This window comes from Pongo abelii, chromosome 6 (assembly GCF_028885655.2).
Source record: "Pongo abelii isolate AG06213 chromosome 6, NHGRI_mPonAbe1-v2.0_pri, whole genome shotgun sequence".
Taxonomy (NCBI): Eukaryota; Metazoa; Chordata; class Mammalia; order Primates; family Hominidae; genus Pongo; species Pongo abelii.
The window spans coordinates 45,086,970-45,098,076 of NC_071991.2; the positions used below are offsets into that span (position 1 = coordinate 45,086,970).

Genomic DNA, 11,107 nt, shown 5'->3' on the forward strand with positions numbered 1-11,107 from the left:
AAACCTTATTAAATATCAAAGAAATGCAAATGAATGAAACAATAATGGTGCCAGGCACCAATAGGGGCTCACAACTGTAATCCCAGCACTTTGGAAGGCCAAGGTGGGCACATCATTTGAGGTCAGGAGTTCAAGATCAGCCTGGCCAACATGGCAAAACCCCATCTCTACTAAAAATACAAAACAACAACAAAAAAAACCAATAATGGAATATGTGACAATTCCAAGTGTTGGTGAGACTGAGGAAATGGGCAATTCTACACTGTTGGGAAATATAAATTTGTAAAAGCCTTCTGAAAGGCATTTTGAAAGTGTATCAATGTTACAAATGTATATACCACCTTTGCCTCAACAATTTTATCCCCGGGAAATTCAATCTAAAGAAGATAATGGAACAAATACACTACACAAAAAAATTTTGCTTTAGATATACACACATAGCAAAAACTAAAAAAAAAAAAAAAAACACTAAGAATTTATCAAAGTGGATTCAGCCAAACAATTTATGCTATATTCATACAACAGAATACTAGGAGCTACTAATAAAAATGGTATGCTGTACTATGGAGTACAGGCTACAAGACAGCATTGTTACATGTTCCCGCTTATGTAAAAATCATACGTCCCTGTGCATATATGCATAAAAAAGTCTAGAAGAATATTTATCAAAATGTCATGAGTGATCATCTCATCAGGTAGCTGGACCTAAGGGGCCTTTTAATCTCTTATACTTTTCTATACTAACTGAAAATTTCTACCATTAGCCTCTATTATGTTTGCAAACAGGTGAAAAATAATAAAGAGCAATATCAGAAAAAAAAGACTCTAAGAAAGGTGAAATAATTTAATGTTAGGTAAATTGAGTTTGGAATGCCAATAAAATATCCCAGTGAAAGTGCCCCTATGCAACTAAAAATGCAAACAGAAAAGCAGGGAGGCGTGTAGATCATTTACCATTTTCGGTTCCTCTCACTAACCTCATTTCCATTTTATTTACATTCCAGTTTTACCTATATTTATCCTCTAACGTACATCAATTTTATTTTCCAAATACATAAAAAACACTAGGTTCTTCCACAATTTAAATGTGCAGGAATTCAAGGAACAAAATCACTGCAAACAAGTAATGCTTCTGATTTTAGCTTGGTACTTTTGCTTCCAACACCCACTTCAAAGCTTATAAATTTATAGAAAACAAAGCCAACCAAAACCAAAATAACAACAACAAAATGATATTCACACAAAAAAAGTCCAAAATAAAGGAAAAAATTAAAATTATCTTATATGTGACTATTAAGCAACATTCACTTCCAACTGGTTTTTCAAAAATAGCTACAATTTTTCAGAGTCGGGAAATAAGTTTGACATAATGTCTGCTCAGAAAATTTTCTCTTTAAAGATTAATTCAACTCACCAAGAATTTATCTTGATCAGCACAACAGAGGGCAAATATAAACACTAGGTCTGAATTTATTCCATTCACACTAAAGTGACTCCCAGCATCCTCTACTCATTCTAATAAAGTGGAAGCTAGAAGGAGGTTCTTAAATTCCCTCCTTATAAATCAAAACAATTACCTGCCCTATCCTAGAGTATGAGAGTGTATGTAAACCAAAATACCAAGCAAGTTTACAGATATAACTGGCATCTGTGCAGACTGGTTTGCACTAATCTGTAGAGAAAAAAGTGTATTTAAATTAAACCACTGATAAATAAGCTCTGTAATTTGTCCTCTAGGAGCTTACAATCTAGTAGGGAAAACACAAAGGTAGCCAGCCAACTAAACAGATATTAAACAGAATTTTTTAAAGCTCTATAACAAAGATAAAGTGCTCTGGGGGCACAGGAAAAAAAATTAACTTTTATTTAGATGAATGGAAAAAGGTCTCAAGATAGTGGGATTTAAGGCTGGACACACTGGCTCATGCCTGTAATCCCAACACTTTGGGAGGCAAGGACAGGAGGATTGTTCAACCCCAGGAGACCAGCCTGAGCAACACAGTAAGACACCATCTCTACCAAAACACACACACACACACACACACACACACACACACACACACACACACACACACACACACACACACACACACACACACACACACACACACACACACACACACACACACACACACACACACACACACACACACACACACACGACAGTGGGATTTTTGAGCTGAGTTTTAAATGCAAAGCCGGAGACGAAGAACAAAATAGAGTTTGGAGTGTCTCTTATCATTTAAGCTAACAGAACAGCAAGTATAAAAAGAAATAAAAATGTCTCTGACAACAGAACTGTGATAGAATGGAGCTAGATCATAAAAGGCATTAACTGATGAAGCATTAGGAAGTTTAGACTTGGCCATGCACAGTTGCTCATGCCTGTAATCCCAACACTTTGGGAGGCCCAGGTGGGAGGATTGTCTGAGGCCAGGAGTTCAAGACAAGTCAGAGCAACATGGTAAAACCCATCGCTACAAAAAATACAAAAATTAACCAGGCATGGTGGCATGCACCTGTGATCCCAGCTACTCAGGAGGCTGAAGCAGGAGGATCCTCTGGGCCCAGGAGTTCGAAGCTGCTGTGAGCCATGATCACATCACTACACTCCAGGGTGGGCAACTGAGCTAGACACTATCCCTAAAAAAAACAGTTTAGGTTTATTCTAATAATAATTCTAATATAATGGGAGTGACATGAGCTAAACAAAGATATTAAGAAAACTCTCCTGATAAAGAATGAACTGAGAAGAGAACAATGGATGAAACGAGAAGAATGTTAACAGTAACAGGAAGTCTAGCTAATTAACCTGAAAGGGTGATAGAAATGGAAAGGAAGAAATAAATATTAGCGTTAGCGCAAAAGATATGTGATAAGGACTGAGTAGATGTAAATGTCAGGTAAAGTTTGGTCAGAGAAGGAGCAAAACACAAGGCCATCACTTTGAGAATGAAAGTAATGATTACAGCTTTGGAAATTTAAGACAGTTAACCTAAACTTCCATTCCCTTCTGAGAGTTTCTGCATTTGTTCTAGTATCCTATTTTTTGACACTTTTTAAAAGCATTTTAAGAATTCCATTCACCTAGGGATTTTCATGACTTATTTCTATTAAGTATATATTAAATCAGTGACATATTTTTTGAGTTTTTTTTTTCACGACGGAATATCTTCATTTCATATACTTTTGAACTATAGTTTTCAGGACAAAACACTAAATAATCCGTAACAGAGATACCACATATAATAATAATTTGACTTATTTATATTTAGAGTCCACCCATCTTTTTCAGATTCTTAGGTTCTTATTATTCCATAATGAATGCTTCTGTGCTTCTTGGTGGAATGGAACTTCCATAGGTTTAGAGAAAGAACAAAACATACATGATAATTTATTGCACGGATTTTAATCTGACAGCAGTAACTTCAGATCAAAATAATTCTGGAAAACCACCACCAATAACTAAGAGTAATTAATGTCTTCAAGAAATGTTTTTAGCCAATCTTTGTAAAGACAAAGTAGAAAAAACATCTACAAGATTTAAAAACCCAATTGTTCATAAAAACTACAAATAAACACAAATAAGCTGAAAGAATCTTTAGAAGATTCATCTTTTAAAATCTTCAAAATGCTGAAAAAATGGCCAAGGAACAGAAATTAACACATAAATACCCACGCAGAAGCTGATTTTTCACCAAAACAGGTCATTACGTGAGGTGGCCAGCGCCCCTGAATGCCAACTGAAGTTCAATAAAGCATATGCTTTAAGTGGTAAGTGGCCCATGTTCTTTAATGAATAAACTGCTGTTAGAATTCTTCACATTGTAACCAAAATCCACCTTCATATTGTAACCAAAATCCATGCTCTTTAATATTAAGAGCATGTACTTTCAAATCAACCTAGGGTTTGAATCCAAGCTGACCTTGGAACAAATCGCTTAAAACTTTTTAGAGCTCCCCCGTTTCCCAATCCATCAATGGGAATGTTTCCAACTATCACATGGATTTTGGTGGTCAATATATGTTAAATATTCATCAATGCCTGGCACACAGTAAAACACTACAAACGGTACCCTCTCCTCTTTTCAGCACACCCTCACATTTATTATAGGGACAATCAGCAAGATTACGTGACCTTCCACACCCCAACTGTCAAACAGTAAAGAAAATATGGCAAACATTATACAGGGGAAAAAGTAAAGGTAAGAGGGAACCGATGAAAAGAAATGCATGAGCTGAGGACTGAAGATTCAAATGAAGACAAAGAACAAGTTGTGAAGTAGAAGTCACTAAAATGAAAAGGATTTATTTATCTGACATCAAAAAAAGCTTCAGGCTGGATGCGGTGGCTCACATCTGTAATCCCTGGACTTTGGGAGGCTGATGCAGGTGGATCATTTGAGCCCAGGAGTTTGACACTAGCCTGGGCAACATGGTGAAACCATGTTTCAGCTTATTTAAAATTGTTTTTCATCTATTTTCAGCTTATTTAAAATTGTTTTTCATCTTCATACCACGATTTCAATACTATTTTGAATGTGTATGAATTTCCTTGAAAATATCTGCATTGACAATTCATTAATATGTAAGTTCTGCATAGGCTGGGGAAAGATTACACTGTTTCTTACAGCATTACACATGGTCTGTATTAAATATTTTGAACGAAGTTTGTAATACAGGCCCACATTAATATTTTGTATGTTCAGTAAACTCCATCATCCCTTCATTTACCTATTCAACATTTATTAAGAGTGTACTTGTGCCGGATACAGTACTGAGCACTAGAAATACAATGGTGGACAAGACAGGCCAGTTGCCTTCATGGAACTCACAGCAGTCCATTCATTAAAGAACATGGGCCACTTACCACAAGTAATAAATTCTGAAAATAAATAAAACTTTTCCATTAATCTGTACAAGTGAGTTCAACTAACTGTTCCTAAAATTACCAATACACTTATTATATTTTAAAATCTTAAGATTTTTCCAATCAACTATTTTAGCTATTAATTCTGGGCCCCATGTTTTAAGCTGGACATTTGACAAACTAGATATACTGTGAAAAATCTGAAAACCGTATGAGTTTTTTAGCCTAGAAGACCCAGAAATCATGACAACTGTCTTTATATTTTAAAGGGTTAGCATACACGTGTGCTCTGTACCATTCCAAAGGGTTAAACTTGGAGCAATGGTTCGAAGGTGGATTTTGGTCACAATATGAAAAATTCTAACAATTTGGGATATTAAATAATTCAACCACCTTAAATATTTCTGTAAGGCTGCATGCTTTAAAAAGATAAATTTTCACTTAATCCTTGAAATAATCCAGAAAAACAAGTGTTTCCCTGTTACAGTTTAGGAAACTGAGTCTTCAAGGATCTTGCTAAAAAACTCAAGTCCCAAATCTAGTGGAACAGGTTGCCTCAAACTAACGTGCTTCCCACCTCTAGATGTATTTCAGGCACATACCAAATGGCCATCTGTCAGGAATGTTAGCCAAGATATCCTAAAGTTCCTTCCAAATTCAACCCTTTAGAAATACTGGTGGTCAATGTAAACACCATGAAAAGATTCTGTGTTGAATGGTCCTCCAGAATGCAAGCTCCATGAGGGCAAGTAACTTTTTCTTTCCTGCTACATCCCAATACCTAAAACAGTATACGGCATACAATACAGGGTCAAAAAATACTTGCTAAATATGAATAGTCCTAATCATACATACCACGATTATATATTTCATATATATATATAAAATACATACCACTATTATACAATAAAGGACCTCGCTGAAGTATCCAGCAACTAAAAAGCCTGCTAAGTACAAAATCCATTCTTAAAATTGCATCAAGCACTTTAAATTGTTCAAGTGCTGAAACTTAAACCAACCAGTTTGCAAAACAAATTCAACTGAAATAACTGCAAACCCTTTGGAAAGTATTATAGTTAAAAGTAAAATACAAAGTCTTAAAACATACAATGGCTAATTTTGATGAATGAGTTTTTCAATTCTTCACTAAGGTATCAACTAACATTTTAAGTATGCTTCAACACTCTTTAAGAGCGAAGCAATTTATACAACTTTTTTGGCTTAAAGACAAACTCACGCTCAGATCTCTACAAACATCACACCTTTACATTTATTATGGTGATACTTCAAAAAGGCCTGCTAATTTTGCAGATGCATATTCGTATTATGTTGAGATTCCACATAACCCATACTTAGAGGTACTGTACATCCACTTGCCATTACTGAAACCCAATAGGAAAAACTAATACAAATGTCATTTTGCAATACTCTACACTATAAGGTCTGGAATGTCCAAACATCTCAAGGAATATAAGAACCCATAAAATACTCGAAAGTTGTTTTTAATGCACTTTGCTTAGTGGATAAGTATATTTTAAGGCACACTTTTTAAAAAGAATATTATATAACAAAAAAGGCAAGAAAGCTACATAAAAGTTTTACTCCAATTTCATTAAATTAAATTACACCTTTTAAAGATTTCTGGACAAAGATCCTGATATTTAAAGGTCTAGTTATATTGTGTTTTTATCCTTCGAGCATATATCTAAAAAAAAAGTCTACTTAGCTTTTAAAGTAAGCAGTTACAGGCTTATAATAGTCTAAGAATGTACTCAGCCATTCACTTGGTTACACTAGGTTACACCACCCAGATTTATAATGTTATTAGCAACTGGGTGTCATTACAAACCAACAAAGAAACCACAGTCTTGTCATTTTTTTCTACCTTCTATAATTAGGACTTTGAAAGATCAGGTAAAAACTATCCCACACAAGAATATCACTAAATAGATACCTTCTTTATCTTCAGTATTCAGAACTATCGGCTTCCACCTAAGCTTTCTTAACATACTAAAAGAATAAACTTTACAGAAAGGCTGCTTCTCCGATTTCTGTAATAATCATAAGAAACATCCGCAATCCACATCTAACTCTGACATCAGTACCTGATTATTCCCCTGTACAATGCTAGACCCTAAGTTGCAGTCCATTCCTAACTTCCCAATAATGAAACCTCTTCACAGAACTTTCAAAATTGAGACGACTTAAACCACCTCTAGGTTTACCCAAATTGTACCAAAAAAGCAAAGAGCAACTGAGAGAAACCTGTTAACATATCAATGCAACAAGCCTGAAACTTTGAATTCTTCCTTAGAAATCTTCCCTGCCACAGCTAGAAGAAAAGTTCCGTTCGCCCAGTTGCTTTGTCCCTTCGACCCCCTAAAAAAGTGTCACGCGCGCGAAAACGCCTATCCTTCCTGGGAGGCTCAGGCGGTGTTGTCTCGTCTCGGTGGTGGACCTGAGTCGTTCTGAGGACGCGGGCACCACTTTCCCTTCCTCCTGGGGATCTGGCCAGCGCAGCCAAAGCACACACGGGCAGAACGGCGGGACTCACCTGAGCACAGGGCTGTAGGGACTGCGAGAGCGGCGCCAGCTGCTGCTGCTGTAGGGACTAGGGGACACGTCGCCGCCCCGCTCGTAGGAGCTGTGGCGGCTGTAGCTGGGGGAGCGGCGGCGGCTGTAGGGGCTCGGGGAGCGCGGCAGCCTCCGAGAATAGGGGCTGCTGCCACCTCCTGCCGGGCTGGGGGACTTGCGGCTCCTCAGGCTCTGAGAGGCCCTGTGCGACACCGGGCTGTCGTCCCGGCCTCCCAGCGGGCTGAGGGACCGCCGCCGCCTGTAGGCCTTGGGCTCGGTCTTGTCCTCCCGGTAGGCCTTGGGCGGTTCCTTGTAGGCCGAAGGCGGCTCCTTGGACGACTTAGTCCGGCTGCGGTGGGCCTTCGAGTCCCGGTCCTTGCGGCTGCTACTGCTGCTGGACGTGGCCGAAGCGCTTTTCCTGCGGCCGCCGCTGCTGCTGCTGCTGCCGCTCTTGGCGACCTCGGCCCGCTCCTCGCCGCTGTGGCTGTGGCGGCTGCGGGACTTGGAGGCCTCGCTGCCACCACGCTGCCCATCCCGCCGCCGGTGCTCGCGGTGGCGCTCCTTGCTGCGGCCACTGCTGCTGCGGCGGTCCCGGCGGGGCCTGCGCTCCGACCCCTCCCCGCGCCGCTGGGTGCCGGAGGAGGAGGCCGGACTCCCGCCGCTGCCCCCCGTTCCCCCGGCAGCCGTCGCCGCCGTTGCCGCGCTGGCCCCCCCCAGCAGCAGCCCCTGCTCGGACTGGGAGCTCACATCCTCGTATTCCACCAGCGGGGTCACACCCCCGCCGCTACTAGCACCGCCACCGCCGTCCTGCTGCGGCTGGGGCAGCGAGAAGACCCGACGCTTCTCCGCCTCCTGCCCGGCGCGGGGCCCGCGGCGCCGCTTCTGCCGCCCTCCTGCGCGCCTCTTGCCTCTCGCCAGCCGCTTGACCTCCAGAGGGGGGCCCGGGCTGAAGCAAGAGGAGGAGGCCGCGGCGGCGGCGGCTGCGGCGGCGGCCGTGCCGGGAGCAGCCAGGAAGAGCAGAGGCGGCGGGGGCGGCGGCGGTTGCAGGAGCTGCGGCTGCAGGAGCGGCAACAGCAGCGGCGGCTGCTGAGGGGACAGGAATCGCCTCCGCTTGCGGCGTTCCTCCAACTTCTTCTCCGCCCAGCTCAGGCCCCCGCCTCCCCCCAGCGCCGTGTCCGAGCTGCTCGGCATCGCCTAGAGCCAGCCGCAGAGCGCGGCGCGGGTGCGGCCTCCTCCCGGGTCAGATCCTGGCCATCTCCCCCGCCGGAAACGGGAGCGGCGGCGGAGGGACACCGAGCACCAGGGCCGGCCGGGAGACGCGCCACGATAATCCGGGTCGGGACTCGGGTCCCTGGGTTCCAGGTCACAGTGGGGTACGCAGCAGCCTCCGGGCCTCAGGGAAGCAGGAATCCGGGCGGCGGAGTTCCCGATCGCGCTTGTCGTCCTATCCTCGGCAGCGAAAACACCAGATGCGCCGGGCGCTGACCTGCGGGGGAGTCCCGAGTCCTCCAAGTGCCCCCGGGGGTGGGGGAGCGGCCTTGGCCGCGCTCTCGGCTCGGGCAGCGCAACGCGGAAGTACCACCTTCTTCGCCGCTTCACTCCATCGCGCCCTGACGTTGGGTGCGAGTTCAGGGGAGGGGAGTGGGCGAGACAACAACACGCCTCCGCCACCTCCTCCTCGGCGTCGACGTCGTCCTCCTGTGGTGGCAGCGACACACCGCAGGCGCCTCGGAAGTGGCCTGGGCCTGACAACAACTCCCGGCCTAGGGCCTCGCGCACTCTGCGGCCCGCGGGGCTGGGCAGCGGGGCGGGGCGAGGCGGGGGCGACCGGGCTGCGGCTCTCGGTTGGGGCAGCGACTGTGCGGGGCTGGGCGGGGGGCTATTTCCGGGGAGATGGGGGCGGGGGCGTTTCTGAGTCTGTGGCGGTAGGTACGGGCCCTGACTTTCTCCTTCTTTCGCCGCCGCCGCCGCGAGCAGAGGTGGCGGAGCTACCCCTGTCCTCCGCTCCCCCACTCCACGAGGAGGCTCCTGGTGTGCGCGGCCGGCCCCGGCTCGCTCCTCCCTTTCCCTCTCCGCTCCTCGTCAGGAGGGAGAGCAACGGGACTTGCTGGTTGGGCCCTAACCTCCACAACCCCTCCTTCTCGCCTCGCTCTTTCGGCTTTTCCCCTCAGCCCTGACGTACGACCGGGAGCGCGCCCGCAATTCACGCTCAGAGATAGCCGAAGATGAGAGGTGGCCGGGGCAAGAGAGGCGGGAACAAAGTTGCCGCGCACTGGCGTGCTCGCTCCCGCCAGGGGCCGGCAGGCCGCACCGGAAGTGGCATGATGTAGAAATCGCTCGGCTTCCGGCGAGGGTGGGACTCGGTGTGAAGAAGGGTTAAAGAAAGGAGAGGATTCGTGCGCCGCCCACTGCTATTGCTTGAGACTCTCCCCGTGGTGGCGCGCCCGTTGTGCCTGTTGCTTGCGTCCGGCGCGCAGTGCCGGTTCCGGTTCTCTGCAGATGCCGCACTGCCTGCCTGTTGAGCGAAAGGTCACAGTGAGAACAAGTGTCTCTGGAGACTGCGAGGGAAATAATGCTGTTGGTGGCCTTCTGGAGTAGGCAGTCACCCCGTCGTGTACCTTCAGTCAAGCCCTGGGAGTGGAACGGCTGCGAAAGGAGAGAAGACACCCCGCAAAACAGGGTGGAGATGGCGTTGGTTTAACTTGTCTCACGTACGCCAAAGTTCGAGGCCCCATGTTTTTTTTTGTTTGTTTGTTTTTGTTTTTTTTTTTTTGAGACTGAGTTTCGCTCTCGTTGCCCAGGCTGGAGTGCAATGGTGCGATCTCGGCTCACCGCAACTTCCGCGAGGCCTCTTCTTATCCTAAAAAACACACTTGGGAATCACAGCTCAAGCTTCGGTAACACTATTTACTTTAAAATAAAAATTTTTAAAGCTTAAATCAATACAGGGAATAAGTGGAATGTTAAAAGGAACTACTGAAAATTCCAAATTCTCAGGAGCCTTGAAATTAAAACATCTTGTGCGAATGAGGACTGCCCTCTTAGTACTTCACCCACTTTCACTTTCATATCTAAACCTTTGGGGTTGCCAAACATAGCCATATAGTGAACTCACATCTCATTTCTTGCCTTAGAATTGTCCTTCAGTTACAGACTGAGCACTCGGGATAATTAGATTAAAATGTAAATGGCTTATTGGCTTTTAGAATGGTTGGAAACGCAGGCTAACCCTGCGCGGTGGCACACGCCTGTAGTCCCAGCTACTCCGGAGGCTGAGGCAGGAGGATCTCTGGAGCTCAAGTGTTCGAGGCTGGAGTGAGCCATGACGGTGCCACAGCACCCCAGCCTGGCCAATCGGCAGGGCGAGGCCCTGCCTCTAATAAAAGAAAAAGCTAAGCTGTCTGTTCAGTGACTACATGTAGTAACCCCTTTGAAAATTCATTTGTTCAGATCATCAGTTGGTTTAGTTCTTAAACACTTGGTATCTATCCATCATTAATACCTTAGTGTAAATTATTTTAAGCAGTTTGACATCACAGTATCACAGACTGGCCTGATTTAAGCTAAGATCAGACTTCACTGACCGAGTACAAAGGATGTTGGTTTGCTGAAGAATAAAGGAGGAGGCAAAGGAATAGGTAATCTTTAAGTCAGAGCATTTCC

General features: G+C 44.9%; 1 protein-coding gene across 2 annotated transcripts in view; it reads right to left on the bottom strand.

The window, feature by feature from the left end:
- The window catches only part of CDK13 (cyclin dependent kinase 13), a 145,259-nt gene extending 136,624 nt beyond the window's left edge, over nt 1-8,635 (bottom strand). For both annotated transcript variants that reach the window (XM_024249824.3, XM_024249823.3), the window contains exon 1: nt 7,425-8,635. In XM_024249824.3, coding sequence (XP_024105592.1) covers nt 7,425-8,635 — 1,211 coding nt within the window. The remainder of the gene's footprint in view (nt 1-7,424) is intronic.
- Nucleotides 8,636-11,107: the final 2,472 nt, after the last annotated feature.